The sequence below is a fragment of the Blennius ocellaris genome (assembly GCF_963422515.1).
Source record: "Blennius ocellaris genome assembly, chromosome: 6".
NCBI classification, from domain to species: Eukaryota; Metazoa; Chordata; class Actinopteri; order Blenniiformes; family Blenniidae; genus Blennius; species Blennius ocellaris.
In genome coordinates this window covers 438085-463726 of record NC_137655.1, presented here as the reverse complement: position 1 = coordinate 463726, position 25642 = coordinate 438085, and the positions used below count along the sequence as shown (strand labels likewise).

The window sequence follows — 25642 nt, the reverse complement described above, 5'->3', positions numbered from 1 at the left end:
GCCAACCTTTCCCACTCCAGGTGGACCGAACCACCATGAAGACCACAATCGCCATTCCAGTCACCGTCCGGCAAGACAAAGGCAGCTACAAGCTGCTGGCCGAGAACTGTCACGGCAAAGCTCAGCATAGCATCTGGGTGGAGATCCTGGGTAAGTCCCCCGTCGCTAAACTCGTCTGTGTTTGACTCAGAGTTTCACGTTAACCGAACTCCACCACTGCAGACCGACCGCTCCCGCCCAGGAACGTGGTAGTGTCTGACATCAAAGCTGATTCCTGCTACCTGACCTGGGACGCCCCAGAGGACAACGGAGGCAGTGAGATCACCAACTACATAGTGGAGCGCCGCGACGCCAGCAAGAAGAAGTCCGACTTCGACACTCTGACCAACAACTTAATAGACCGGAGATATGGGGTAAATGAAAAACCAAAACTGCCATGGACCTGCTCACGTCTGATAATCTCAACGGCCTGCTGAAACCTCATCCAAAGTGACACAAAAAGTCTGAAACTCTGAACCTTTTCCTCCTTCAGGTCTACAAGATGGACGTGAATGGTACCTACCAGTTCAGGATCAAAGCTGAAAACAAGTACGGCATCAGTGATGGCTGTGATTCAGACAAGGTGCAGCTCCGGGATCCATTTGGCCTCCCTGGACCTCCGCGGAACCCCAAGATCATCTCTGCCACCGCCGCCACCATGACCCTGACCTGGGAACCGCCCCTGGACAACGGAGGCTCCACCATTCAAGGTTACTGGCTGGAAAAGAGGGAGCGTGGTGCCGTATACTGGGGCCGGGTCAACCGAGCCTCAGTGACCAAACCGGCGGTGAAGGGGCTGGAGTACACCGTGCTGAGGCTCATTGAAGGAACCGAATACCAGTTCAGGGTAGCGGCGTCCAACGCAGCCGGACTGGGACCGTACAGCGAGGCCACTGAGTGCCGCTTCGCCGTGGACCCATGCAGTGAGTGTCCATGTTACCATCCCAACGTCTGATGTCCGAATGTTTACCATCCCAACGTTTACTGTCCGAATGTTTACCGTCCCAACGTTTACCGTTCTATCTACCGTCCCAACGTTTACCGTTCTATCTACCGTCCCAACGTTTACCGTTCTATCTACCGTCCCAATGTTGACCGTTCTATCTACCGTCCCAATGTTTACCATCCCAACGTTTACCGTTCTATCTACCGTCCCAATGTTTACCGTTCTATCTACCGTCCCAATGTTTACCGTTCTATCTACCGTCCCAATGTTTACCATCCCAATGTTTACCGTCTCAACGTCTCCTGTGCCTAAGTCTATCGTCCCAACGTTTACCATTCCATCTATCATCCCAACGTTTACTGTCCCAATGTCTACTGTGCCTACGTCTACTGTCCAAATGTTTTCTGTTCGAATGTTTACCATCCGACATTCTGCAGATGCATCAAACAATGCTCTATGTGAAGCTTATTGTTTCTACCCTCCCCCAACAAGACCCGCCCAGCCCTCCTGGAGCCCCCACAGTTAAAGACAAGACCAAGAGCAGCATCACATTGTCCTGGAGCCCACCGGACCGAGACGGAGGCAGCCCCATCAAAGGTTACATCGTGGAGGTCCACGAGGAGGGCTCTCCTGATTGGAGGAGAGTCAACCCTGTCGACAAGCTCCACCCTTCCACCGAGATCACTGTCCCCGACCTCAAGGAGGGCAAGAACTGCAAGTTCAGGATCTACGCCGTCAACGCAGCCGGTAACTCGGACCCTGCCCGGACGGCGGATATCATGGTCCAAGACATACTGAGTAAGAAATCACACCAGTCCCTCTTCTGCTCATGAATTACTGGTATTAACTCATTCAGTGCCAGCCCTTTTCAAATTTGGCACGTCCCAGTGCCAGGGTTTTTTCAACATTTCAGCGTTTTCTCAAAGCCCATAGAAAATTTTGTTCTGTGTAAATCTTGTCAAGAAACATACCAAATGAAAATTCAGACTTTCCTTTATCATCAGAAAAAATCTGTTTGTTTGTACCTGTTTCCATTCATTAGTAATGGCCTCCTGAACATGGGTGGGTATCACTGAAAATCCTGGTTTCTGACCAAAAAGCTGAGAAAAATGGCTTTTTGTGAAAAACAGCATTTCAAGCAGAAAATATCTTTGATCATAATTCGTTTTGCTTCAATGGCATCTCAAACACTTTGAGAAGTCTTCCCATTATATAATGAACCAAAATATCACGGACAACATTTTTTAAAGTTATACAAATACAACTTTATTGCAACCATGTAGAAGCATCAACAAGCATTGGAAAACGGTCATGTACATATGCATGTAAGAGGTAGCAGATACAAATAAACCATCAAATAAACATTTTGCAGGGATGCAGTAACGCAGATTGGCCAAAGGGGGGAGCTCACGGATTGAAGATTATAATCCGATTATAAATTCAGCATCATGCGGATATAATTGCATTTAGTGAATCAGAATCACTTTTAGAATAACTTTTATTGCCAGATCATGATAACACAACAAAAAAATGTATGCTTTCACCGCTAACACAAGAGGCAATCAGTGAACGCATCAGTTTTACCTGTAGAGCTATGCGCTGCTTTGGCGCGAGGCTGGGGCGACGGGCTTCTGCTACTCGCAGAAGAGGTCGGTACCCACTCGTCCCAAGAATCTGGGTCAGGCTCGCTGAACTCTGGTTCATCAGGGATCGGATCAGGGATCGGTCTTCTCCCAGATCTTTGACTTCTCCCTCTGGTTTCGACGACTGTGATGGTCCCAGTCACCGGCTCGCTGAAGCTCGCTACGTCAGAGGAGTGGTCTCTGCCGGCGTCTTCTATAGCTGCGCTGCTGGTGCTGGGTCCTCTCAAAATGCTCTGCTGCAAAGTTAGTTGCTTGAACTGACCGGCTGGCCGATCGGTCTTGCTCCGCCGCTTTGACATGGCTTCTGAGACGGTACTCTGTTCTACATCCTTGCGATTACAACTCCAATTTTTGATACAAGCAAGATCATGTTAGTAGCCCCGCCCCATGCAAAAAACGCCATTAACGCGTAAACGCGTCTTTGGCACTCAGTGGTACTATTCGAAAAAACGCGAAAACGCGTCTTTGGCACTGAATGAGTTAAGCTGGTCTGAGCCGTTAGCATAAAGCTGGTCTGAGCAGTTAGCATCAAGTACTGCTGGTCGAGTAACTAATTCAGTCCGTTAGCAGCGTGACTGTCTGTGAGGTTCTACCCCGACGTGGCGTCAAGGTGCTGAATCATGTGTCTGGTCCTGTAGTTGAGCCCACCGTCACGCTGGACGTCTTAGCTCCAGACCTGCTGAACTGCCGAGCCGGGACCACCGTCAGGATCCCCACCACAGTTACTGGACGCCCCACCCCTAAAGTCACCTGGACCTTCGACGGCGCAGCCGAGACAGAGAAGAAGAACGAGCTGCACATGCTGCCGGTAGACTCAGAGGTTGGTTCGCCACACGCCTATGCATGTCCGGGCTCACGGTTTGAATCCCACTCATCAAGGCTGTTTTGTCTCCAGGTCCACTCCACTGAGACCACGTCGCTGGTTCTTATTCCCGAAAGCAAACTGAGCCACAGCGGACGCTACATCCTGAACGCAGAGAGTCCCGCCGGACACAAGGTGGTCAAAGTCCGAGTCAACGTCCTCGGTAGGAACTTCTTCAACGTGGTAGACCGGAAGTGATGTCACACAGAGTGTAGCAGTTTGAAAAGTGACGGCGTTAATGTGTTGACGCCTGCAGACCTGCCCGGACCTCCAAGAGACCTGAAGGTCAGCGACGTGACCCGAGGAACCTGCAGACTGACCTGGAAGCCGCCGCAGTGTGACGGAGGCGAGCGTGTTAAGAGCTACTTTATCGAGAAGAAGACGGTAGAGGGGAAAGCCTGGACCAAGGTACTTCTGGCCCCTGACCCGTGACTGCCGGCCTCTGACCTCTGGCTGCTAGCCCCTGACCCCTGACTGCTGGCCCCTGACTGCTGATTGCTGGTCCCTGACCACTGATTGATGGCCTTTGACCTCTGGGCCCTGACCTTTGACTGCTGGCCCCTGACCCCTGACCTCTTGTTCCTGACCTCTGACTTGTGGCCCCTAACCTCTGACTGCTGGCCCCTGACCTCTGACTGCTGGTCCCTGACCTCTGACCTTGCTCCTCCAGGTGAACACGGCCTGTGCTGCTCAGTCTCTGGTAGTTCCAGACCTGATTGATGGTCAGGAATACCTGTTCCGCGTCCGGGCCGAGAACCGCTGTGGCTTTGGACCCTTTACTGGGACCACTGAGGGCGCCACGGCAAGAGACCCCATCCGTACGTAGCACACACACACACACACACACACACACACACACACACACACACACACACACACACACACACACACACACACACACACACACACACACACACACACACACACACACACAGGCTTTTGTTATTTTTCGATTTGAGAGCAGCACAGGATGCATCGGGTTAACATGATGGCTGAATGGTGAATTGGAGGCGTGTTGTTACCGTATGAGGTTAATTGGATGTGTTCTTACCATATATGGTTAATAGGAGGTGTGTTATTACCATATATGATTAATAGGAGGTGTGTTCTTACCCTATATGATTAATAGGAGGTGTGTTGTTACCATATATGGTTATTAGAAAGTGTTGTTACCTTATATAGTTAATCGGAGGTGTGTCTGAAAGTGAGGAGCTTGGTGACAATGAACAAGTGAGATTTATCAACACTGACTTCCTGATGTGTGCACGATTTCCTTTGATTATTACAGCTTTACACTCAGTTTAATTTGTAAAGCACCTATTCTACGTTCTGATGATAAGTGAGGCCGCTGGAGTTTGGCGAAATGTTCGTGATGTGATGAAGTGCGTCTGCTCTAAACAGACACTTCCTGTTGTGTGAAGACATATTGGAGGTGTGACCTCTGACCTCTGTGTGTGCAGATCCTCCCGACCCTCCCACCAGGCTGAAGATCCAGAGTGTGAGGAAAGGCACCGTCACCTTGACCTGGAAGGCACCAAAGAACGACGGCGGTGCCCCGGTGACCCACTACAGCGTGGACCTCCTGTGCTGGGAGGCCAATGGCGCCCAGAAGGAGTCATGGAGGAGGTGAAGCTCCGGCTGGAGGCAGAAGCTCCACCCTCAGGCCTTAGCAGAACGGACGTAGTTTACTCGCTCACTCTACGCTCTTCCAGGTGCAACAGGCGAGACGTGGACACCACCAGCTTCAGGGTGGAGGACCTGACGCAAGGAGATGAGTACGAGTTCCGGGTGATGGCCTACAACCGGGCTGGCGCCAGCAGACCCTCGACCACCGCCGGACCAATCACCGTCCAGGACCAGACCTGTAAGACCCAGTGCATCATGGGTAATGTGGGGTTCTGTGACTGAAACAGATCAGAAGGTTTCTGGGCTCAGTTTGTGTCCAGAGACACAACCTGATATGTCATGACCAGTTAGTTGAACCAGGTTGGTTTAACCAGGGACTGGTTAGGCCGCCTCTCCTCCGTCAGTCTGCCCCAGAGCAGCAGTGGCTACTTACCTAGTTCACCTCCATCCAGGCGGGAGGAATGATGCAATGTCAATATAAATGCTAATATAATGCTGTATAAAACCAATGCATTATTATCATTTTAACCAGGTTAATTGAAAGAGTGAGACAGGTTGGTTGAACTCTTGAGCCAAGTTAGTTTAACCAGTGATACGGGTTAGTTTAACCGTCCAGCTGTGTCCTGCTCTATCCAGGCGCTCCGTCCATCGAGTTGAAGGAGTTCATGGAGGTGGAACAGGGCTCCGACATCAGCATTGTGGCCAAGCTCCGCGGCTGCCCCTTCCCCACACTCACCTGGTACAAGGCTCCGCCCCATAAGCCCGACGCCCGGGTGGAGGTGCAGTATGACGAGCACATCAACAAGATGGTGTCAGACGACAGCTGCACGCTGCTGATCCAGCAGGGCAAACGTCCAGACACCGGCCTGTACACGTTGGTCGCCTCCAACAGCCTCGGCAAGGCTTCCAAGGAGATGAGGCTCAACGTGCTCGGTAGGACGACAATCACACCGACAGCCAACACCACAAGCAAACATCCTACAACACGGGTCCTCAGGTGCTAACAAGCATTAATTGTCTCTGACGCTGCGACTGCAGGCCGACCTGGTCCTCCGTCTGCTCCCATTAAGTTCGAGGAGATTGGAGCCGAGAAGATCACCCTGTCCTGGCTTCCTCCAAAGGATGACGGTGGCTCCAAAGTCACCAACTATGTCATCTGGCGGCGAGTAGCCAACAGGAAGACCTGGGTGCCCGTCACCAGTGAGCCCAAAGAGAGGATCTGGACTGTGGAGAACCTGATGCAGGGCCACGAGTATGTCTTCCGCATTATGGCACAGAACAAGTATGGCGTTGGCGAGCCGCTGGACAGTGAGCCGGAGGTGGCCCGCATCCTCTACAGTGAGTCTCCACAAGCACCCGAGCCGCACTGCGAGTCCCACAGTGTTCATAGTCTCTTCCTGTCCCCCCTTCAGGTCCGCCCGGGCAGGTGGAGAAACCCACCATCACCAACGCGACCATGGACTCCATGACGGTGAACTGGGAGGAGCCAGAGGAGGACGGCGGCAGCCCAATCACTGGCTACTGGCTAGAGCGCAAAGAGACAGCGGGCAAGCGTTGGACCCGCGTCACTCGTGACCCGATCCGACCAATGGGACTGGGCGAGTCTTTTGTCGTGAGCGGGCTCATTGAGGGATCACAGTACCTGTTCAGGGTCTGTGCCATCAATGCTGCCGGGCCCGGACTCTACAGTCCCACCACCGACCCCACCATCGCCCGAGACCCCACCTGTAAGAGTTGCTCTGGCACTGCGACAGCTCATGTTCCAGCCACATGCTGACCAATCGTCTGTCTCCTTCTGTAGCCCCGCCCTCTCCTCCAACCCCCAAGGTGTCTGATTGGACCAAATCCACGGTTGACCTGGAGTGGATCCCTCCTCTGAAGGACGGAGGCTCCAAGATCATGGGTTACTGGGTGGAGTACAAGGAGGAGAGCACAGAGGCCTGGGTGAAGGTAGGGAACCATCAGGTTGAGTTGTGTTGTATTTGTGTCCGTTATTTCATGTCGGTGAACTTTGGGGCGTTGTGGTTGTTTTTCAGGCGAAGGAGACTGAAATCAGAGGCACGCGCTTCGTGATCACAGGTCTAAAGACTGGCGGTCAGTACCGGTTCAGGGTCATTGCTTTCAATGCTGCTGGTAACAGTGAGCCGGGTGAAGTCCCCGAGGTGCTTGAGGTCAACGACCGAATCAGTGAGTTTTTATAAAAATCGAGGAAATTCTAAATGTTTTCCAGTGATCAGGCTTTGATGTAGTTTTTTCCATCCAGTTGCTCCTGAGGTGGACCTGGATGCCTCGGTGAAGGAGAGAATGGTGGTCCATGCCGGCGGAGTGATCCGCATCATTGCCTATGTGTCAGGCCAGCCATCACCCGAGGTCACCTGGAGCCGAGATGGAGTGGCACTGCCTCCAGAGGCCAAGGTGGAGACGACCGCCATCAGCTCATCTCTGGTCATCAAACCGTGCGCCAGGAGACACCTTGGCATCTATAAACTGACCGCCAAGAACACTGGCGGAGAGAAGACCAAGAAAATCACAGTCGAAGTTTTGGGTGAGAGACTGAACCCTCAACAGCATCAATAACTGATTTAAAGATGGCTTCCCTTTGTGTGACCCTGACTGTGTTGACCCTCAGATGTTCCCGGACCTGTGGGCATTCCACTCATCGCTGAGAATCTGAGTATCGACTCTTGCAAAATCAACTGGTTCTTCCCTGAGAACGATGGCGGTTCTCCGATAAGCAACTTCATCATCGAGAAGCGTGAGGCTGAGCGTAAAGCCTGGACCTCACTGTCATTCACTGCCAGCAGGCAGAACGCCATCGCTCATGGTCTCACTGTCGGAAAGTCCTACTTTTTCCGGGTGGCCGCGGAGAACGCTATCGGCATCGGACCCTTCATGGAGACTGCTGCTGAGCTCGTCATCAAGGAGCCAATGAGTGAGTTTGATGAAACATAGCCCTGGAGACTTCCTGGTCTGTCACTCGATGAAGGTCATTAAGCATATCGTTGTTCTTCAGGTGTACCGGACCGCCCAGAGGAGCTGGAGGTCACCAAGGTTACCAAGGACTTGATCAGTGTCACTTGGAAGCCGCCGAAGTTTGATGGCGGCTCTGAGATCACCATGTACATCCTGGAGGCGCGCATGATCGGCAAAGACAAGTTCACCCGCCTGACCAAGGAGAAGCTGATGGAGAGGAAGTACACGTACGACGGGCTGAGAGAAGGAGACACCTATGAGTTTAGGGTCATTGCCGTCAACGAGGTCGGACCTGGCAAACCGTCATTCTGCACCAAACCCATCACCTGTAGAGATGAGCTGGGTGAGCTTCTACCAAGGCGAGTTTGGCCACCGGTAGTCCTCGGGGCACCACCATGTCTGACACTTTTCTATTTGTTTCCACAGAGCCGCCGACCATTGAGCTGGACTTCCGTGACAAGATCATCATCCGCGTGGGCGAGAGTTGCCTGCTGCAGGGCCGCTACACCGGAAAACCGCCACCGTCCATCGTGTGGTACCGAGACGACAACGAGCTGAAGGCCGACAAGCACATCATGTTCAAAAACACACTGACCACTTTGTCGCTGGGCCTGATGAAGGCCGAACGCAAACACAGCGGCAAATACGTAGTGGTGGTGGAGAACAGCACGGGATCCAGGAAGGGGGTCTGCAACTTGACAGTGGTCGGTACGTACAACCAAGAAGCCACAAACATTTCATACCTGTCAGGCAGGCAACAGCAAAACCCTGGGAAATGATGGTCCATGAGTTGAAATTGTCGTCTCTCATAACCCTGAGGGACTCCGTCAGTAACACCTGGTTCTCTGGTTCCCATTTAGACCGCCCGACGCCTCCGGTTGGCCCGGTGGTGTTTGACGAGGTGCACAGAGAGTTCATGGTGATCTCCTGGAAACCTCCTCTGGACAGCGGCGGTGTTGACGTCTCCAACTACATCATCGAGAAGAGAGATGTGAACAGAGACACCTGGACCACCGTGACGTCTGCCACCACCAAAACCATCTGCAAGGTAAGAGCGGGGGCCCTGGGTCAGATGGACAGGTCTGCAGTTGGTTTGTTAAAGATGATCAGTAATTCTCTCTCCTTTCAGATCCCTAAACTGACAGAGGGCAAAGAGTATGTAATGAGAATCTCTGCCGAGAACATGTACGGCATCAGCGACCCGCTGGAGTCAGAGGAGATGAGAGCCAAAGATCTCTTCAGTACGTCTTCTCACATGACTCACTTTGACAAATGAGATTTCAAGAAAGGGAGAATAAACTTCCAATGTTTTGGGGAACATCTTCAGGCACCAAACGTCATGAGATGTCCACTGCAAACACCCAACTGGCTGTTTGTGTCGTCAGTAGAAGACTGCCTTCAGGATGCAATGTGTTCATCTGATAAGCCGGTCTTCTGTTTCTACCTGCAGGAGTCCCTGAAGCACCTGACATGCCGATAGTCCGTGAGGTGTATGCTACCAATGCTCTGGTGCTCTGGAACCGACCGCGTGATGGCGGAAAGCCCATCACCAACTACATCCTGGAGAAGAGAGAAGTAGGAGCCAAACGGTGGTCCAGAGCAACCAGAGATCATCTGTACCCGGCCACCCAGTACCGGGTCCAGGACCTGGTGGAGGGTTGTCAGTACGAGTTCAGGGTGATGGCTGAGAACGAGCTGGGAACTGGAGATCCTAGTGAGCCGTCCAAGCCCATCCTTGCCAAAGATCCCATCGGTCAGTGCCAAGCAGACAACAGCAGTTAGATGAAACAATAACAAAGTGTAACTAAGCAACATCTTAACATGACTTAACCCTAAAGCTTCAACCGTTGTTACACCCCAGACTCAGCACGGGATGAAGATCTTTGGACGGATGGATGGATGGATGGATGGATGGGTGGATGGATGGATGGATGGATGGATGGATGGATTGATGGATGGATGGATGGAAGTTAGATTTGTGCTAAATCTGGCATATTTACAGGAACCTGGTGAAGTGATGCACTCTCGCATACAAATAAATAACACAAATAAGTGAAAGTTAACGATCTCTGTTGCCCCCGCAGTGTGTCCAAGCCCTCCGGTGACGCCCGAGGCGTATGATAAGACCAAAGACTCAGTGAGCCTGAAGTGGAAGATGCCTCGTCACGACGGGAAGGGGCGGATCTTTGGCTACATGGTGGAGTACCAGAAGCCGGGCGCCGTGGAGTGGATCCAGGCCAATCAGAAGCCGGAGGAGTGTCCGGACCTTCACTACGTGGTGACGGGTCTGAGCGACGGGCACGAGTACAGATTCAGGATCTTCACTGTTAATGCTGCCGGCAAGTCCGACCCGGCCTACGTCAAACAGACTGTCAAAGTCCACGATAGACTCGGTAAGGACATTTTGTAGTGAAACTGTGAAACCGTTGGTGACTCTTGTGATGCGTCGGCCCACACTCCAATATTTCCTGAATTTGGTGGATGTGTCTCTCCACAGAGGAGCCAGAGTTGCTGCTGGATGCCAACATGGCGCGGGACCACCTGGCTATGTTGGGCACCGACATCACCCTGAGTGCCACCATTAAGGGTGTGCCAGCGCCCACTGCCAGCTGGAAGAAGAACGATGGCGACGTCCCCACTCACATCACTGTTGCCGTAACCAGCGGTGGCAGCAAAGTCTTCATCCCCAAGTGTGTCCGCGCAGACTCCGGCAACTACACCCTAACGGTGGAGAATGCCGCCGGGAAGAAGTCGGCAACGGTGGCCGTGCTGGTGCTGAGTAAGTCCGTCGACCATCTGCGCAGATCGGGAAACCATGTCGAGTGTTTGTAGCAGTCAGCATGACCCTCTCCGTCCCCTCACAGACAAGCCGTCCCCTCCCAGGGATCTGACCATCTCCGAGATCACCAGTGAGTCTGCCTACTTGACCTGGAAGGCTCCTGAGGACAACGGCGGCGCCGTCATCTCCCACTATGTGGTGCAGAAGAAGGACGTGGCTGCCGACCAGTGGGTGCCGGTGGCCGCAGCGAATAAGAAGCTGAGTCTGATGGCCATGTACCTTATGGAGGGAATCCAGTACATGTTTAGGGTGGCAGCAGAGAACCAGTTTGGCAGGAGCGACTTCATCATGACAAAGACACCCATTAAAGCTGTAGATCCTCTCTGTGAGTCCACACTCACACTTTATTTCTCAAGATGTGGGTTTGGTCATAACATCCATTCTTCATGATGGTCTTCTCCTGCTCCTCCTTCTCAGACCCACCAGGCCCACCAAAGAACCTCCACCACACCGATGCAGATAAGACAGAAGTGTGGTTGTCCTGGGAGTGGCCAGACCGTGATGGAGGCAGTGAGGTGACCGGGTTCTTGGTTGAGCACCAGGAGGATGGGCAGACTGACTGGGTCTCCTTCAAGACCGTCAGCAACAACCATGCCCATGTCACCGGCCTTTTGGAGGGGAAGACCTACCGCTTCAGGGTCAAAGCTCAGAACGCCATCGGCGTGAGCCGCCCTGACACCAGCGTGCCCATCACCTGCCAAGAGAAGACATGTAAGATGAAAACCGCCACACCAAATCACAGATACATGAGAATACCACTAAATAACAAAAACTGACTGATGCAGAGATGTAAATTTCCACAACACACAAGTGTCTGACAGATAGAACAAGAAACTGATATTTCAGCTTTGTTGTTTCTGTTTATCGGCTAAAATCGTCATCTCACGATTTCTTTCAGTGCCACCAACTATTGAAGTGGACGTGAAGCTGATTGAAGGTCTGGTAGTCAAAGCTGGCACCCCCATCGCTCTTCCAGCCAAGATGACCGGCATCCCGCTTCCCACGGCCAAATGGACAACCGACGGCAAGGAGATCACCTCCGAGGGACGTTACCACATCGAATCCACCGGGCCTTCGACCATCCTCAGCATCCCGGAGTGCCAGAGAGGAGACACTGGAGAGTACATCGTCTCCGTCTCCAACCCCGCTGGCTCCAAGAGCGCCGCCCTTCATTTAACGGTGCTGGACCTGCCCGGTCCACCCATCGGACCCATCAATATTCTGGAGGTGACTCCTGATTACATGATGATCCAGTGGAGGGCACCCAAGGATGACGGTGGCACGCCAATCACCAACTATGTTGTGGAGAAGAAGGATGTGAAGAAGTCCTGGGAGCCCTGGTCCGTGGTCAGTTCCAGTGGCACCGGCACCAAGGCCAAGGTGTCACGGCTGGAAAAGGGCCGTGAGTACATCGTCCGTGTCCGTGCGGAGAACAGGATCGGCATTGGGGCTGGCCTGGAGAGTCCTCCGACTATTGCCAAACACATGTTCAACCCTCCAGGCCCACCGGGTCCACCTGAGTGTTCAGACATCACAGAGAATGCTGTGACACTCGACTGGACGCTGCCTGAATACGATGGAGGAAGCCCCATCAGTGGCTATGTGATTGAACGCAGAGAAATGACCGGGAAGTGGATCCGGGTCAATAAGACTCCGGTGCTGGACCTCAGGTACAGAGTCTCTGGCCTGTTTGAAGGCAACAGCTATGAGTTCAGAGTCTTTGCTGAGAACATTGCTGGCATCAGCGAGCCATCTCTCTCTTCTTACCCTGTCAAAGCCACACGTGCCCTCACCAAACCAGGTCCTCCCGGCAATCCTAAACTGAAGGACTGGAGCAAAACCTATGCTGACCTTTGTTGGACCAAGCCAACTAGAGATGGCGGCAGTCCCATACTGGGCTACGTGGTCGAAGCCCAGAAGTCAGGCACGGCTCAGTGGGATAGAATCAACAAAGACCTCATCAAGATGTGCGCCTACAGAGTGCCAGGCCTCATTGAAGGACTGGAGTACCGATTCCGCATCAGAGCCACCAACAAGATCGGAGACAGTGAACCCAGGGAACTTTCAGAGACTGTCCTGGCCAAGGACATCTTGGTACCCCCAGAGATTATTGTTGACGTGTCTTGTCGCGACTCCCTGACGGTCAGAGCAGGACAAATCATCAGTCTCATCACCAGAGTGAAAGGTAGACCAGATCCAGAGATCACATGGACCAAGGACGCCAGAGCCATGGGCCGGGACAAGCGCACCGAGATGAACAACAACTACCCTCTGTGTGAACTGGTCATCAACGAGGCGGTCCGTGCAGATTATGGTAAATACGCCATCATCGCCAAGAACAGTAGTGGACAAGCACAGGCTACTATTCTCGTCAATGTCCTGGACACTCCAGGGCCTTGCCAGAATCTGAAAGTGGCATACGTGACCAAGAACTCCTGCATGGTGTCCTGGGAGAACCCTGAAGACAACGGTGGCACCGAGATCACTCAGTACATTATCGAGTGCCGTCAGCCTAGTCAGAGAGGATGGACCGTGGTCTCCAGTGACTGCACCAAGCGTCTCATGAAGGCACCACTTACCGAGGGCTGTGAGTACTTCTTCCGTGTCAGTGCAGAAAACAAGATTGGTGCTGGTCCACCCACTGAGACTAAGACACCCGTGCTCGCCATGGATCCTATTGAGAAACCTGGTGAACCCATCGATTTCCACATTGCTGAGATTGGAAAGTCCTTCTGTTTCCTCAAGTGGAAGAAGCCCGACTATGACGGTGGCAGCCGCAACCTGGGTTACCACGTTGAGAAGAAACCAAAGGAGGCCGAGGAGTGGGAGAGGATTCACAAGGGTGCCATCAAGGAGATGTACTTCATGGCTGACAGGTGCATTGAAAACCAGATCTACCAGTTCAGAGTTCAGACCAAGAACGAGGGAGGTGAGAGCAACTGGGTGACCACAGCTGAAGTTCTGGTGAAGGAGCAGCTAATGGAGCCCGAAATTAAAATCAAACTGGACGCTACTCTCATGGTGAGAGCAGGAGACTCCATCCCCATTGAGGCAATGATCAAGGGAAAACCTCTGCCTGATGTCAAATGGACCAAAGACGACGGCACAGATGAGCTGAAGAAGGGCCCCAAGCTTCAGATCGAGACGGGCACAGACTTCTCAAAGCTTCTGATCACCGGTTCCAGGCGCAGCGACAGTGGAAAATATGTCGTCAGTGCTTCAAACAGCGCAGGAACGTGTTCCGCTCATGCTAAGGTCAATGTACTGGATCGACCGGGTCCTATCAGAGACCTCAAGGTGTCTGGAATCACCATTGACCGCTGCCACCTGGCCTGGGAAGTCCCAGAAGATGATGGTGGTTGTGACATTTACAACTACATCATTGAGAAGTGTGAGACCAAGAGAGGTGTCTGGTCGGTCCACTCCAACGCTGTCATCACCAACAAAGCCAATGTCACCCGTCTCATCGAGGGCAACGAGTACATCTTCAGAGTCCGAGCTGAGAACAAAATGGGTCCCGGACCTGCGGTGCAGAGCGAGGCCATCCTCATTGGCACTCAGTTCAACTTACCCGACGCCCCTGAAGCCCCCGAAGTCACAAAGATCGGCAAAGAGGAAATGACGGTGCAGTGGTCCGAACCGGAGAAAGACGGAGGGAAGCCAATCACAGGATACCTGTTGGAGAAGAGGGAGGAGCATGCTGTGAGGTGGTCCCCTGTCAACAAAGAGCCTATCCCTTCTACCCGTTTCACCGTCACAGGACTCCTGCCGCTCCACGACTACCAGTACAGAGTCAAAGCCGTCAATGAAATCGGTGTCGGCAGCCCGAGCAAGCCTTCGCGTGCCATCACCGCCAAGGACACAGTTGGTATGTGATGCTCATACGTCTGTTGGTAAACTTCTGACAACTCTCTGACCGAGTGAAGGTGTTCCTATTATTGATGACGTTTTCTTCGCAGAGCCTCCTGCACCGCCGACCAACCTGAAAGTCCTGGACAGCACCAAATCCACAGTGACCCTGGGCTGGACGAAGCCAGTGTCAGACGGTGGCGCCCCGCTCATTGGCTACGTGGTGGAGATGAGGGTACAGGGCAGCGCCAAGAAGGGCGACGATGGCTGGAAGAGGTGCAACGTGGCGGCGCAGCTGGTGGTGTGCGAGTTCACGGTGTCGAGTCTGGACGAGAAACTGCTGTACGAATTCCGAGTGTCGGCTCAGAACCAGGTGGGCATGAGTCTGCCCTGTGACCTGGATGGAGCTGTGATCCCCCGAGAGATTCTGGGTGAGGATCGCCACCCGGTGGACTCTTTCAGTCATGACGCTCAAACAGTCCACACATGTTTTTAATACAGTTGATTTAATTTTATCAGTTACTTAGTGATTTCATCCATTATCCAGTACAGTTTTATTCATTATCTAGTAGTTTTAGCCATTAAGTACCGTATTTTCCACACTATAAGGCACACCAGATAATAAGGCGCACCTACATTGATTGACATAATTTATAACTTCATTCATATATAAGGCACACCGCATTATAAGGCGCACGGCACAGACCAGTGGTCAGCAACCTTTATAGCTCAAAGCCATTAGGTTACATTTTCCACTGATTCTAACACCCAGAGAGGTGCACGCACTTTATTTTGATAGTCCTACCTGCAGCCTATGCCAGGAGGACACTACACACAAAACCTTCTTCACTGCTGGTTGACAACTTACAACTACCGGTAATAAACTAAACTACATGAACTAAGCAACAAAAACACAACACAACACAATTATTACCGACACCACAAACCAAATAGAATCCCCAATAATTGCATTTAAAACACCACAAACAGAAACTCCCATAATCCATTGCAGCTATCGGCTGCATTGAGGAGCTGTCGGCGGCTGCTTACCGTCCAGAGGTGGTCGCTGCAAGGCATGATGGGAATTCATGTTTTGTGTTGTTGGAGGTTATTGTGGGTTGTTGTTGGGCTTGGTGTTGTGTTGATTGTGTTTATGTGTTTTTGTTCCCCAGTTTAGGGAGTAATTATTCCATCTAGTTTATTTTGGTTTGTTAGAATGTTGGTGTGCAACCATGAGTGATGAATGTGTTGTGTGGAGTGTCGTCCGCTCTGAAGATCCGGTTGCGAAGTTAGAGTTGTCAAAATAAAAGCTTCTGGTTGTTCAGCTGTCAAATAGCAGTCTGGAGTAGAGCAATTCTTCCATATATAAGGCGCACCGGGTTATAAGGCGCACTGGCAGCTTTTGAGAAAATTTGAGGTATTTAGGTGCCTTATAGTGCGGAAAATACGGTAGTAGTTTTATCCAAAAGCAGGACAGTTTTATCATTAAGTAGTACCGTTTTATATCCATTAAGTAGTACAGTTTTATATCTATGAATTAGTAGATTTTATTTTGTACACAATCTGAAGGTGACACCACTGCATCAGATTTTGTCTCGTCTCCTTTTTTTTGTAGACAACCGTAACTCCTTAGAGTAACGAAGCAACACATTACTGTAACATGACACCTTCTTTCCATAACAAGTAGTCTAACATGTTACTAGTTCCAAACCAGTAATCAGATTAAAGTCACATATCCAAGTCACTGTGCATTACTATTGTAGAGTTACTATTGTAGAGTTACTATCGTAGAGTTAATATTTTAGCAAATCAAATCAAACTTTATTTATACAGTACTTAGCATACATACATGCAATACAAAGTGCTTCACATAAAAGAGAAAAAAATAAAAATAAAATAGAAACATGCGCACGCACACACCCACACCCATCCACACACACACCAAACCCAACTGCCCGTAACACAATATAAAAACTGATGTAAGACTGATGTAAGAATGGCAAGGAGCAATGTATTGTAGAGTTACTATTGTAGAGTTACTATTGTAGAGTTACTATCATAGAGTTACTATTGTAGAGTTACTATCGTAGAGTTACTATTGTGAGTTACTATTGAGAGTTACTATTGTAGAGTTACTATCGTAGAGTTACTATTGTAGCATCTACAATGTAGAGTTACAAGGTAACTGTGGAAACACAGGTCGACAGGTCATGTTGATTGCAGTGTGTTGGATAATGTGGATGGGTGTGGACCGATGATCCTGTTGGATCCGGACTGGCGGGGAGTGCAGGTCTCTGACGGTCTCCTGAACTGTTTGGTCCAACAGAGGCTCCCGAGGTCGAGCTGGACGCCAACCTGAAGCAAGGCCTGACAGTGAGAGCCGGCTGTCCCATCAGACTGTACGCCACTATCCGAGGCAGGCCACCACCCCAGGTCACCTGGAGGAGGATGGGCATCGACAACGTGGTCCGGAAGGGTAAAGTAGACCTCATCGACACCATGACCTTCCTGGTCATCCCCGACAGCACTCGTGACGACTCTGGCAAATACTGCCTGACCCTGCGGAGTCCTGCCGGAGAAAAGGCCGTGTTCGTCAACGTCAAGGTTCTGGGTGAGTGTGGGAGGATCTTCCCGCTGCACTCTTGTCCACTTGGAACCCGTCCAGAGTGTCTAAACGCTTCATTTCTGTGACCATCATGTTCTTTTCCCCCCTGCAGACACTCCTGGACCTGTGATGAACCTGGAGGCTACAGACATCAAACAGACCTCCGCCATGCTCGCCTGGAACCCTCCAGAGGTCAACGGCGGCAGCGAGGTCACACACTACGTCATAGAGAAGCGTGAAATTGATCGCAAGACCTGGGCGACCGTCAAAGGCGAGGTGGCGTTGGATAAAGTGCCCTTCAAAGTCACTGGCTTGATGTCGGGGACAGAGTACTACTTCAGAGTGACAGCGGTGAACGAGTACGGCACCGGAGTCCCTCGAGTGTCTCCCACCTCATACTTGGCCTCCGACCCCGTCAGTACGTATCGTCTCCAACCACAGGCTGAAGACCCGAGAGCTCCACCACTGTCAGAAACACTCACCTGTCTGATTCTCTGCAGGTAAACCGGATCCTTGTCAGAAGATCGAAGTGCTGGAGATCACCAAGAACAGCGCCGTGGTCGGTTGGGTGAAGCCTGTGAGCGACGGAGGTGCCAAGATCGACGGTTACGTGATCGAGTACATTGAGGTCAAACCTCCTCCTCCACCACCTGCACCTGTGGAGGTTTGTGAAAACTCAATTTGTCAAAAACAGAAATAAATTCAGAAAACCAGAAGGAAACATCGATTGTGTAATGACTGTTTTCACAGGTTCCTGAAGGAGAGGAGGCTTCACCTCCTCCTCCACCTCCTCCAATGATGGAGGAGGACGAGGAGGAGAAAGAGCCTGAAAAGGAGCTGTGGAACGCCTACACCACCGTCAAAGGTCTGAGCATTAACATCAGCGGCCTGAAGGAAGGGAAGAGGTACCGGTTCAGAGTGGCTGCCAAGAACATCATGGGCATGAGCTCCTTCACCGAGAGCCGAGAACCGGTGGAGATCAAGGAGCAGATGTGTAAGTAGCAGAAAGAGTCACGCCACTGGCTGAGATGTTTCTACGACACCTATATGAAGTTTGATGTTTCCTTGACAGTGGAGCCAAAGATCGTCATGCCAGACACGGTGGGCGCTCGTGCCGGAGCCAAGCTGAGGGTGGAAGCGTTGGTTTCAGGAAAACCATCTCCAACCTGCAAGTGGATGCGTGGCGAGGACGTGGTGGTGCCGTCCAGCCGACTGGCCGTGCACCGATCAGGAAACCTGTGTGTTCTCATCATCAAAGATGTGTCTCGGATGGACAGCGGGGAGTACAGCCTGGTGGCCGAGAACAGCTCTGCCAAAGTGGACCAGGCCTTGAAGATCATCATCAGAGGTCGGCACAGTCTCCAGATGACAAGTGGAGGTACGTGGTGGGCGAGAGGGACCTGGTTGACCTGCGAATGTGTGTTCCAGACATCCCTGGTCCACCTGAGGGCCCCGTGGAAATCAGCGACATCGACTCCGATGCCTGCTCGCTGTCCTGGAACAAACCGCTGGAGGATGGAGGCAGCAACATCACCAACTACGTGGTGGAGAAGTGTGATGTGAGCAGAGGCGACTGGGTGACCGCAGTGTCCTCCTGCCCCAAGACCGGCACCAGGCTGGGCAAACTCATCCCAGGCAAGGAGTACTTGTTCCGCATCCGAGCCGAGAACCGCTACGGTGTGTCCGACCCCATTCAGTCCGACCGGATGGTTGCCAAATTCCCCTTCGGTGAGTCTCATTGTGTGTGGAGCATTAACGTCAGCTTTACTCCTGTCACGGTTCGCACTATCATGAAGAACCAGCGACGGTTCTGGAAATACAGGCCCTGTAATGAATAACTGGGGTAGATATAATGATTTTTATTTTCAAATATAATTGATTACCGTCGGTAGCGATGTTCCAGTGGTGCACGAGAAGCACATTCAGTGATTTCCACCTCCAGTGTTTATGGTAAAAACGGTCCGTGTTGAAAATGGGTCCGTTTCAACTTCTGCACATAAACATAGAATTTAAATATAGATACCAAGCATAAATATAACCAAAAGATACTTTGTATGGTGCTCACATTAATTCATCTCTGTGGACATGGTTTTCACGAGGACCATGTTGTTTGGCAGCAGAGCAGCACTGCAGCAACTTGGGTGCAGGTGCAGTTGTTGAAATGGGACCATATTGGGAGGCCATATTCACCATTACTCCAGTGGTAGTATTCACTACACTAATGCTGGGAGCAGGTATCACTTTAATTTGAATACTGGTTTCAGTGAACTTGGGTTTCGGTGAGGGAAACTTGGTGAAAAGTTGTAAAAAGTTATTGGAAATCATCTGTGGTAAAGTGTATGAACCCTGATCACTCGCCATACAATCCAGAGCCTCCAGCTGTTCTGGGCTCAGACCCTGTTCACCTCCACTCTCACTGACAGCGAGATATATTTCTGTCCACCAGATGTCCCAACTGAGCCGCTCAACTGCCGCATCAACAAGTGCAACAAGGACTGCATGTTTGTGGCGTGGGACAAGCCAGAGAGCGACGGCGGCAGCCCCATCACTGGGTACTACATTGAGCGTAAGGAGAGGAATAGCCTGCTGTGGGTGAAAGCCAATGACACGGTTGTCCGCACCACCGAGTACCCCTGTGCAGGCCTCATCGAAGGCCTGGAGTACACCTTCAGAGTGTCTGCCATCAACCGCGCCGGCCAGGGCAAACCCAGCAAGAAGACCGAATTTGTGACAGCCAGAACACCTGTCGGTAAGCACGCCACCAACATCTGTGCAACCAAACACAGGACTTTCCTCCAAGTTTCTTCTCTGATGTCGTAGTTTTTTTTTCACCATCACAGACACCCCAGGAAAACCAGAAATCCTGGATGTCACCAAGAACTCTGTGACACTCGTGTGGACCCGCCCCAAGAATGATGGCGGCAGCAAGATCATCGGTTACTACATGGAGGCCATGCGGCTGCCCGGAGACACCTGGATACGCTGTAACACCAGCAGTCAGAATGTTCCGAGGGAAGAGTACACGGTGACCGGCCTCGAGAGAGACCTGCAGTACCAGTTCAGAGTCATCGCCAAGACGGCCGTCAACATGAGCAAACCCTCAGAACCCTCAGACCCGGTTCTTGTTTGTGCTGAAAACGGTGAGTCTGACTTTTTCAGGGCGTGTACAGAGGAAGATGAGGATGGGTGTCTGATCTGAATTGTTCTTCACAGTTCCTCCACGGGTGGAGCTTAGCACCAGGATGGAGAAGGGTCTGAAGGTGAAGGCTGGATCCAACATCCTCCTGGAGGCCGAGGTGTTTGGGAAGCCGATGCCCAGAGTGACCTGGAAGAGAGGCGACGACAACCTGAAGTCCGGCGAAGGCCAAGTCATCACTCACCAGAGGCACCACTTCCAGCTGGAGATACCAGCCGTCACCAGGGAACACTCCGGAACGTACGCCATCCAGGCCGAGAATGCCAGTGGATCCAAGACTGCCGAAATCCAGGTCGTCGTACTCGGTGAGTGTTCTTCTCTCAATCCATGTGTGTTGACATTTTGTTCTTCCTGGACCTTTTACAACCAATTTTTTAACTGTGTGTCGCTGCAGATGTGCCTGGTCCTCCAAAAAGCTCCAAGTTCTTAGAAACCTTTGCCACAAGCATCAAGCTGTCCTGGGAGCCTCCCTTGCAAGATGGCGGCGCCCCCATCAAGGGCTACATCGTGGACAAGCGGGAGACAAGCAGGGCGAACTGGGCTCTGGTCTCCTCTAAGATTAAAGGCGACGTCCTGGAGCTGAACGTGGACAAGCTGATCGAGAGTCACGAGTACCAGTTCCGAATCCGTGCCGAGAACACGTGGGGAGTCGGAGACCCATTGATCACAAGCCCCGTCATTGCCAAGGACCCCTTCAGTGAGTCATTGCCAGTCGCAGGAGATCTTCAACCAACAGTTTCTAGTTTCACAACAAATGAAACGTATTTTATGAATCTAAAATAACACCTCTGCTGTTGCGTATAGCGGCTCCTGGGCCCTGCGAGGCTCCACTGATCACCAACGTGACCAAAGACCATATGACCGTGAGCTGGAAGGAGCCGGCTGACGATGGAAAGTCCACCATCCTGGGCTACCTGCTGGAGAAGAAGGAGACCAAGGAGCTGAACTGGACCAAGATGAACAGGAAACCTATGATGGAGAGGAGCCTGGAGGTCACGGGTCTTACTGAGGGAGCCGAGTATGAGTTCAGGGTCACTGCCGTCAATCGAGCCGGGCCCGGAAAAGCTAGCGAGCCCTCAGCTGGCACAACGGCCATGAACCCCCTCTGTGAGTTCTGGTTCTTTCATGTGGGTGTTTTTGCCATGCAGTATCTGAATTTTGGTGATGTGGTCTTTCACAGCTCCACCTGGACCCGTCCTGAACCCCAGTGTGACTGACACCACCTACAGCACCCTCAGCCTCTTGTGGACTGCCCCAGTCAACAATGGCGGAACACCCATCATCGGATATCTGGTGGAGGTCAAGAGGACCGGCACCACAGACTGGATACGCTGCAACGTTCCAAGAAATCTGCAGGACACTCATTACGTGGTCCAGAACCTCATCGACAAGGCCGAGTACCAGTGCCGCATCACAGCTGTCAACAAGGTCGGCTTTGGCGAGCCGGCCGAAGTCCCCAATAAGCACATTGTCAAGGACGTTGTAGGTAGGTTGAGTCTGGATTGGAAGGGATGGAAGTAGTTCAGTAGGATCAGATCGAGACCCTGATGTGTGTCCACAGACATTTCACTCTGTGCATTTCCACTGCATGTTTGCGTAGTTCCCCCTGAAGCGGAGCTCAGCGCTGAGCTCAAGGACGGCCTAGAGCTGCAGGCCGGCACCACCATGAGACTTCACGCCACCATCAGGGGCCGCCCCACCCCAAAGATCACCTGGGCCAAGATGAACACCAACATCAAGGACCGGCAGGGCATCATCATCAAATCCAGTGCCACCGACAGCACGGTGCTGGTGGAGAACGTCAACAGATACGACGCCGGGAAGTACATCCTAAACCTGGAGAGTTCAGCCGGCATGAAGATGTACACCGTCATCGTCAAAGTGCTCGGTCAGTGATGCTCCGGTTCACCTGTGTGTGCTCCTCAGTGGTCTGACTGCTTGTTTGAAGGCTCAGTGTTCTCACCAAACATTTTCCAGACACTCCCGGCCCACCAGTCAACCTGGTGGTGAAGGAGACCACAAAAGACAGTGCCGACATCTACTGGGACGCTCCTCTGATCAATGGCGGCTTCGAAGTCACCCACTACATTGTGGAGAAGCGTGACACTGAGAGGAAGGCCTGGTCCGCGGTGTCCAAGGACTGCAAGAAGACAGCATTCCAGATCCTGGACCTGGATGCTGGACGCTCCTACTGCTTCAGAGTCTGTGCCGTCAACCAGCTGGGAGCTGGAGAGTACTGCGACACTGCTGATGCCGTCAGAGCCACAGGTTGGCCAATAGCTGATGTGTGCTTGATGATGAGACAGATGAGATGATGAGACAGATGAGTTGATGAGACAGATGAGTTGATGAGACAGATGAGATGAAGATACAGATGACATTATGAGACCAATGAAATGACACAGATGAGACCAATGAGATGATAATATGATGAGGCAGATGAGATGATGGGACAGGTGAGATAACAAGATAATGCGACAGATGAGATGATAAGATGATAAAACAGATCAGATGATGAGACTGATGAGATGATGGGACAGGTGAGATGATAAGATGATGCGACGGATGAGATGATGAGACCGATGTGACCGATGAGATGATAAGATGATGGGACATATGAGATTTTAAGACAGGTGAGATGATAAGGTGATGAGATGATGAGACAGATAAGACGATGAGACCTGGGTCCAGTGTAGGAAGCAGTGGAGGCGTGACTGTGTATCTGTGCTTTGAGCAGTTATCTGTTCCAGTAATTTGGTACTTTAGTTCATGAACTTGTCCTGATGCTGGTTTCTTCCCCTCTTCAGAGGAGCCTGGTCCCGTTCAGGACTTCAAGACCCTGCTGGTGACCAAGGACTCCTGCACCCTGAGCTGGAAGAAACCGCTGACCGACGGCGGCAGCCGCATCACCTGCTACGTGCTGGAGGTCCTCAACGGAGAGGACAAGTTCAAGGAGCTCATGAGGTCCAAGAACATGCAGTACAGTGCCAAAGACCTGGTGGAAGGCCGAGAGTATAAGTACCAGGTCAAAGCTGTGAACGACTCCGGAGCGAGCGCCCCCAAAGAGTTGACCGTGGTCGCCAAGGACCAGCTCAGTAAGTCTTTATGACCTCTGTCGGCTTGTCAGGGAACGCATGCAGGTTAACAAACGTTATGGTTTTTCTCTAAAGTTCTTCCCAGCTGTGACCTGAGGGAGCTGCCCGACATGTGTTACATCGCTAAAGAGGGCAGCACCGTTCGCCTGAAGATCCCCATCGCTGGCAAACCCACACCCAAAGTCTCCTGGAAGAAAGGAGACGACGAAGACCTGACGGACACCGGACGGGTCTGCGCAGAGTCCTCCTCCGTCAACACCACCCTCCTGATCCGAGACTGCCAGAGAACTGACGCCTCCAAGTACCTCATTACCCTGAGGAACAGCGCCGGGACCAAAGAGTCCACCATCTTCATCAGGTACTAGTCCACCATCTTCAGCAGGTTCTAGTCCACCATCTTCATTGGGTACAAGTCCCACTACCAATGAGAAAAACTCAAACATTGATGGTGTGAAGAATTATCACAGACCCATGAAACCAAATCTAACCTGTTCAATTCAGTTTACAACCGGGTTAAACACAGTCCAAACTCATCCCAAAAAACCGCCAAAAACCAAAAATAATCAAGTTTTGATGATTGATGTTCATTAATGATCCAGAGTCCAGGTTCAGTCACTTCCGCTTCAGTGAAAAGTTTTGATCAGTTCAGATTCAAGAAGTATATCGCTGTGTGTGTTCATACGAGTTCCTGCCATTGGCAATCTAAAAGGCGACCGTGTCTCCGATGATGTTTCAGGGTCGTTGGTAAACCCGGCATCCCTGTCGGACCCGTCAAGTTTAAAGACGTGTCCGCCGACGGTGCCACGCTGAGGTGGGGTGTTCCCAAAGACGACGGAGGCTCCGAGATCACCAACTACATCCTGGAGAAGAGAGACTCCATCACCAACATGTGGGTGACCGTCTCCTCCAGCGTGGAGAGCAACAGCATGAGAGTGACCGGCCTCCACGAGGGCACCGAGTACATCTTCAGGGTGGCCGCCGAGAACAAGTATGGCGTCGGCGAAGGACTGAAGTCCGAGCCGGTTGTGGCCAAACACCCATTCAGTGAGTGACCATCAAGAGAGCCGCAGGACCGCCAAGGTCCCGTCTGAACCAAGTCTGACCACTGAATGCTTCTCCACAGATGTTCCAGATGCCCCCCCTCCCCCCCAGATCATGAGTATGCGTCATGACTCTTCTTACCTGGCCTGGATGGACCCTAGGAAGACCGGAGGGTCCCCCATCACTGGTACGTAGCACTATTTGTAAAGCTAAACAATGTGAAAGTTGACTGTGGTTGTCTGGTTCCAGCAGCAGCCACGCCTACAAAGGTGACGGTTTTGTGCGTCTGTCATCCAAACACAGGCTACTATGTGGAGTTCAAGGAGAGGAACAGCATGTTGTGGAAGCGGGCTAGCCAGGCTCCTCTGAGGATGAAGGAGCACAAGGTCACTGGACTCACTGAAGGTCTGGAGTATGAGTTCCGAGTAATGGCCATCAACCTGGCTGGCGTTGGCAGACCCAGTGCTCCAACCGACCCACAGGTGGCGCTGGATCCCATCGGTATGTATGAATTGAGAGGAGCCGCAAGTATCGAAGTAAGAACAGCAAAAATATTTTTCATATCGGTGTTCTAGATGCGCCCGGTAAACCTGATGTGGTCAGCATCACCAGGAGTACCGTGACCCTCCAATGGACCGAACCACAGTTTGACGGCGGCCACAGGCTGACGGGTTACATCGTGGAGAAGCGAGACCTTCCCTCAAAGATCTGGATGAAGGCAAATCAGGTGAACGTGGTGGAGCCTGCCTTTACCATCAGCAGCCTGCAAGAAGGCTGCAAGTATGAGTTCAGAATCAGGGCGAAAAACGCTGCCGGCGCACTGAGTCCACCCTCCGAGCAGACGGACACCATCATCTGCAGAGATGAATACGGTAGGCTTGGGGCCAAACACCAGTCTGAATACTTTTAGAGATTTGGAGAACTGTGT

At 51.9% G+C, this 25642-nt stretch overlaps 1 protein-coding gene across 9 annotated transcripts in view; it reads left to right on the top strand.

Annotated features, from left to right (window-relative positions):
- Positions 1 to 25642, top strand: part of ttn.1 (titin, tandem duplicate 1) — a 182652-nt gene that overhangs the window by 110348 nt on the left and 46662 nt on the right. For all 9 annotated transcript variants that reach the window (XM_080497609.1, XM_080497608.1, XM_080497611.1 and 6 more), the window contains 48 exons: positions 21 to 150; positions 223 to 413; positions 533 to 962; positions 1478 to 1783; positions 3267 to 3448; positions 3524 to 3653; positions 3747 to 3898; positions 4161 to 4308; positions 4951 to 5116; positions 5203 to 5354; positions 5753 to 6049; positions 6155 to 6454; positions 6529 to 6843; positions 6918 to 7066; positions 7153 to 7303; positions 7380 to 7661; positions 7746 to 8048; positions 8130 to 8432; positions 8516 to 8797; positions 8950 to 9137; positions 9219 to 9330; positions 9540 to 9842; positions 10174 to 10482; positions 10587 to 10868; positions 10954 to 11253; positions 11346 to 11639; positions 11827 to 14796; positions 14888 to 15208; positions 17104 to 17388; positions 17495 to 17800; positions 17883 to 18046; positions 18133 to 18376; positions 18455 to 18730; positions 18811 to 19110; positions 19829 to 20131; positions 20223 to 20522; positions 20596 to 20883; positions 20973 to 21275; positions 21383 to 21685; positions 21759 to 22064; positions 22179 to 22466; positions 22556 to 22846; positions 23386 to 23673; positions 23749 to 24031; positions 24410 to 24717; positions 24797 to 24901; positions 25018 to 25215; positions 25290 to 25586. In XM_080497609.1, the coding sequence (XP_080353735.1) occupies positions 21 to 150; positions 223 to 413; positions 533 to 962; positions 1478 to 1783; positions 3267 to 3448; positions 3524 to 3653; positions 3747 to 3898; positions 4161 to 4308; positions 4951 to 5116; positions 5203 to 5354; positions 5753 to 6049; positions 6155 to 6454; positions 6529 to 6843; positions 6918 to 7066; positions 7153 to 7303; positions 7380 to 7661; positions 7746 to 8048; positions 8130 to 8432; positions 8516 to 8797; positions 8950 to 9137; positions 9219 to 9330; positions 9540 to 9842; positions 10174 to 10482; positions 10587 to 10868; positions 10954 to 11253; positions 11346 to 11639; positions 11827 to 14796; positions 14888 to 15208; positions 17104 to 17388; positions 17495 to 17800; positions 17883 to 18046; positions 18133 to 18376; positions 18455 to 18730; positions 18811 to 19110; positions 19829 to 20131; positions 20223 to 20522; positions 20596 to 20883; positions 20973 to 21275; positions 21383 to 21685; positions 21759 to 22064; positions 22179 to 22466; positions 22556 to 22846; positions 23386 to 23673; positions 23749 to 24031; positions 24410 to 24717; positions 24797 to 24901; positions 25018 to 25215; positions 25290 to 25586 (14884 nt within the window). The remainder of the gene's footprint in view (positions 1 to 20; positions 151 to 222; positions 414 to 532; positions 963 to 1477; positions 1784 to 3266; positions 3449 to 3523; positions 3654 to 3746; positions 3899 to 4160; positions 4309 to 4950; positions 5117 to 5202; positions 5355 to 5752; positions 6050 to 6154; positions 6455 to 6528; positions 6844 to 6917; positions 7067 to 7152; positions 7304 to 7379; positions 7662 to 7745; positions 8049 to 8129; positions 8433 to 8515; positions 8798 to 8949; positions 9138 to 9218; positions 9331 to 9539; positions 9843 to 10173; positions 10483 to 10586; positions 10869 to 10953; positions 11254 to 11345; positions 11640 to 11826; positions 14797 to 14887; positions 15209 to 17103; positions 17389 to 17494; positions 17801 to 17882; positions 18047 to 18132; positions 18377 to 18454; positions 18731 to 18810; positions 19111 to 19828; positions 20132 to 20222; positions 20523 to 20595; positions 20884 to 20972; positions 21276 to 21382; positions 21686 to 21758; positions 22065 to 22178; positions 22467 to 22555; positions 22847 to 23385; positions 23674 to 23748; positions 24032 to 24409; positions 24718 to 24796; positions 24902 to 25017; positions 25216 to 25289; positions 25587 to 25642) is intronic.